Raw genomic sequence first — 4,157 nt, 5'->3', positions numbered from 1 at the left:
CCGATCCTCTCCAATCGGATTTTCATACAATAATTATTGATTTTTTTTTTCGATCTGAAATGTACAATTTTGCACAACAAAAGAGCCATTTTGATCAATTTAGTCATGCACAAGTGTTTTTCTATGAAGACTATTGTTTTAGCATCTTCCAACCCACCTGAGCTTCTGCTTCTGGATTTGGTGGTTGAGTAACAGAAATGCCAAAAGCATTTTGCTTCGGTAAGAAGCTGAAATTTATACTTTTTTGAAAAAACAAAAGAACCACAGAAATAGAAATAAGATTATATTGTTTGTACCGTCAAGGCTTCACCAAAAAGCTACTAGAGTCAGTACTTTGAACTATTCTGCTCGAACAACACTTCTGAACAGCTCTGCTCGAAGATTACTTTCTCATGATTGGTCTTCGCTTTCTGAAGCATGCAGGTGCTGCTGGCTGATTAACAATCCCCAGCCGACGTGCGGCCACGCTTGCTGCGGCGACAACTGTTGCCCCCCGACGCCGCCGCCACCGATGTAGTAAAGAATCAACAGGTCAAAAGAGTGCTTCTGGGTTGGCAGGAAAAGGGGAAAACAAGAGATGCTTACTGTTGCATCTCATGTCTCAGCATGTAATAATATCTAGTAATAACTTCCAATAAAACCCCTGTTTTATTTCTTAAATATCGCGAATAATGAAGCAAAGGAATAGTTTGAATTCATACATGAAGATATATTGATCTATGATTGCACATACCACTCACTATTTATAGTTCAAAGTAAGAGAATATGCAACTTCTACAAAAGGCATGGAAATTGCACAAAGGAAACAGAAAGAATTTGAAGCTTCTTAAAGACCAGAAAAAGAAACAAGAAGGGGAAAAAGAAACAAGAAGGGGTGCACTTGTTGCACGTAAAGTCTCAGCATGTAATAACACATATTACTTACTATCCGACAAAATTCCTGTTCTGTTACATCTTAAATTCGGCGAATATAAAACAAAGGCATAAATTTAATGTCTACAATGAGCGAAATGGAACTCATTTACATGTAAAATCAGAAACAATCACTATCTATTTCTACTTCTATAAATGGAGCCCATGCGACTCCTGCCAAGGGACGCTGTTTCCGAGTTTCCTAACCTTACAAAGAACCCAAAACTTTGAGGTACATAAATACCCAAAATGTCATAATCCAGAGCCCGCAAAAAATCCCGCAACCGATGGAAGAACAGCTGCTATCATTGATCCCGACAAGAAAGCGGCAATCGCCGACTGAAGGGTCGAGATATGTTATCATCCCAAGCCCATCGAAATCACAGCTCCTTGAATCCTGCTTTTGTAATTGATAATAGCTGTTAAATGCATAAGAGATATTACCCTTGTCCCCAATAGCATTGCATGACCCTCCGTAGTACAAAGTGGTGCAGTCCGCCATGCTGCACGCAAGCTTTAAATGATTCCCGACCCCATCCAAATCACGATACGGGTTCGCGACACACCACCGCGGCGGGAGATACTGAACATTTTTGGCATTTTTCAATTCTCCCGATCCCAATCCGAGATTCAAAGGGTACTTGGCCTGGCCATCGAAGGAGAAGATCCCCCAATGCCTTTCGAAGTTCCCAGGAAGTAGACTCTTTTGCTCTTCATCAAGAAGACTAAAGAGATAAACATCAACAGGCGGTACACCCGGTCTAAGAGGAGTTCCTTTGTTACTCAACACATGACTGATTAGACCTTGGTTAAAAGCCCTCGCGGCAGTTATGTTTGCACTTGCTGCACCATCTGTCGGCCAACCGACTTCTCCGATCGCTATAGGCATGGACCCATAACCGATTTTATTCAGAGCTGCTACCAAAGTATCATAATTTCCATCAAAGGCATTGTAGTATACATTTGAGCCGTCCACAACAGGGTGTGAAGAGCCGTCGAAGAAGGCATAATCTTGGGGGAAGTCGGAGTTTTGGTAAAGGCTGAGGAAAGGATAGATGTTGACCAGAAAGGGAGACCCATTAGAATTGAGGAAGGAGACGAGTTGGGTCATTATCTGGGTGAGTTCGGGGCGAAACGTGCCCTGTGAGGGTAGAGACGCGGATTGGTAGGCATCTGCATTGCATGGGACGATGAGCTTCACGTAGCCCGCGAGGTTGGCTTTTGCTAGCGACTGTTGGAGGTTGAGCATAGCGGGGAGGACGTAAGACTGGAATTGACCCGCATAGCTCGTGAGGAAGGGCTCGTTGCCTACCGCAATGTATCTGTTCAGATGTAATGACAGAAAGGTTACTGCAACAAATTTTGAGCAAAAAATCCTCATAAAGGTGATTAGCCAAAAAAAAAACTATTTATTGCCTAGATTTGCAGATCTCCTCATAGAAATGTTAAACACTTCCTAAAAACGCACTCTTGTATATATTCTACGAGCAACGCTTCTTAAAAGATATGGATAAGTCAAGCAAGCAGAAACACAGATATCTACACCCGAAGCTCATAGTCTCTCATTAGAGAAACAAAATTTGTATAATGTTGTATGATTAAGAAATAACATGACAAAGCATATTTAAAAGGTTAAGCACGCGTGCTTTTGTATGCAAAACATGGCCTTGTCTAATATAAAAACCGTAGAACATACAGCAAAGCTGGATACCTCTTACAGATATCTAGTTGCTAAAAACCAAAATAAGCACTTACATATCTGCTTGCAATACTTTTGAGGGTGAATATTATGGTGTTCTCACATGAACTCAATACTGCTAAGTATGGGAACCTTCGCTATTGGATGGTAAACATTCCAATTGGGTGCTAACACTAAAATTCAACATCTCATTTTCTAAATTGATGACTATGTTCTAGGATATAGAACCCTATAAAACACTTGGTAAACCATATCTGCAAAATCTCTACCAGCAAATAGCTAATCAAGCTGTTAAGTTTAACAAATTTCTCAATTCAACTGACCATAACAACTCCAAATAATACAAAAATTTGAAGTTGAGGGTCCAATTTCAAAATGTCCTACACTAATCTACCAACATTCGAACTGCTAAGACAAATTCTAGACCATTTTGTTGATCTTTTGGGCAACATGGTATCAGAGCCAATCCTAAGCCCCCTCCGTATGCATTATTCCGATATCCATCGTACGAGTAAGCTAGGGTGTTAAATCAAATTCCAAGCATTTTACTACTAGATCGATTTATTGGATAACAGTGAACAAACTAGTTTTGTTTTCAAACAATAGAGATTATAACAACAAAAAATTGAAAGGGAAACAAGAGAAGATGGATTAATGTACCTAATATTGACTCCCCCTTTCACCAAATACCTAGACACGTTCTGGGCGACCCAAACATCGGAAGCGGCTTGCGAAGAAGCCAAAGTGCTCAGCATCTCGTTGGGGATCCCCACCATGACCTCGATCCCGCTCCCCACCAAAGCCCTAAGGATCCCGGGATCGGAATCGAAGAGCTTCACCTTCGCGATGCGATTCTCCCGCATGAGATCCACCACGATGGAGGGGGGGATCCGGTGCGAGGAGAGCATGCCCCAGTTGACACCAATGGCGGATTCCACGGCGTAGAGGTGGCGCTGAAGGAGGAGAAGGAGGAGGAAGAGGAGGAGGGGGGTCCTTGCCATTGTTGAGCTCAAAGGTGAGATTTCGGGAGAGGGGAATGGATTCGAGGGTTTTTGGGGGGGCGTTTTTAGAGAGAGAGAGAGAGGGAGGGGGGGAGAGGGAGGAGAGAGAGTGGTTGGAGCGCTCTCTCTAGAGTGCAAATTTTAGAGAGAGAAAGAGACAAGAGGAGGAAAAGGAAGAGAGAGAGCGAAAATTTTTGCATGCACCTGGTGCACCGTACACCATACATTTTTGAAATTTGGCTAAAATACAGAAAACCCCCTGTGAATATCCTTTCTTTGTTATTCCCTAATTTCCAAATATCGATATTTTTCTCCCTTAAATTTTTAAAAATATTTTTAAAAGATTAAGGCATTAATGAAGAAAGCAAAATGACCTAATTACCCTTACTAGTTTTACAAAAAAATATATAATTTTTAATATATTTCTGTCATTTTGAACATATTTTCAATATGAATTGTAAAAAATGAATAAAATATTGACAGAGTCATAGTGGAAGGGGCCTAAATGCATCAACTAAATTTTGAATGAGTAAAATATAGAATTT

At 41.0% G+C, this 4,157-nt stretch overlaps 1 protein-coding gene across 1 annotated transcript; it reads right to left on the bottom strand.

The window, feature by feature from the left end:
• Positions 884-3,732, bottom strand: LOC109720795 (glucan endo-1,3-beta-glucosidase 6). The gene is made up of 2 exons (XM_020248108.1): positions 3,272-3,732; positions 884-2,234 (listed from the first exon to the last, which is right to left on the bottom strand). The coding sequence occupies exons 1-2, from the start codon at positions 3,610-3,612 to the stop codon at positions 1,121-1,123; spliced, it is 1,455 nt and encodes a 484-aa protein (XP_020103697.1). The 5' UTR covers positions 3,613-3,732; the 3' UTR covers positions 884-1,120.

The sequence above is a fragment of the Ananas comosus genome, linkage group 14 (assembly GCF_001540865.1).
Source record: "Ananas comosus cultivar F153 linkage group 14, ASM154086v1, whole genome shotgun sequence".
NCBI lineage: Eukaryota > Viridiplantae > Streptophyta > Magnoliopsida > Poales > Bromeliaceae > Ananas > Ananas comosus.
This window is presented reverse-complemented; position numbering and strand designations above follow the sequence as displayed.

What these genes read in the sequence shown, in the direction of transcription:
- LOC109720795 (XM_020248108.1), bottom strand. Translation starts at nt 3,612, where the DNA reads ATGGCAAGGACCCCCCTCCTCCTCTTCCTCCTCCTTCTCCTCCTTCAG. An exon ending in AAAGGGGGAGTCAATATTAG is followed by an intron (nt 2,235 to 3,271) that starts GTACATTAATCC and finishes ACATCTGAACAG; the next exon opens with ATACATTGCGGTAGGCAACG.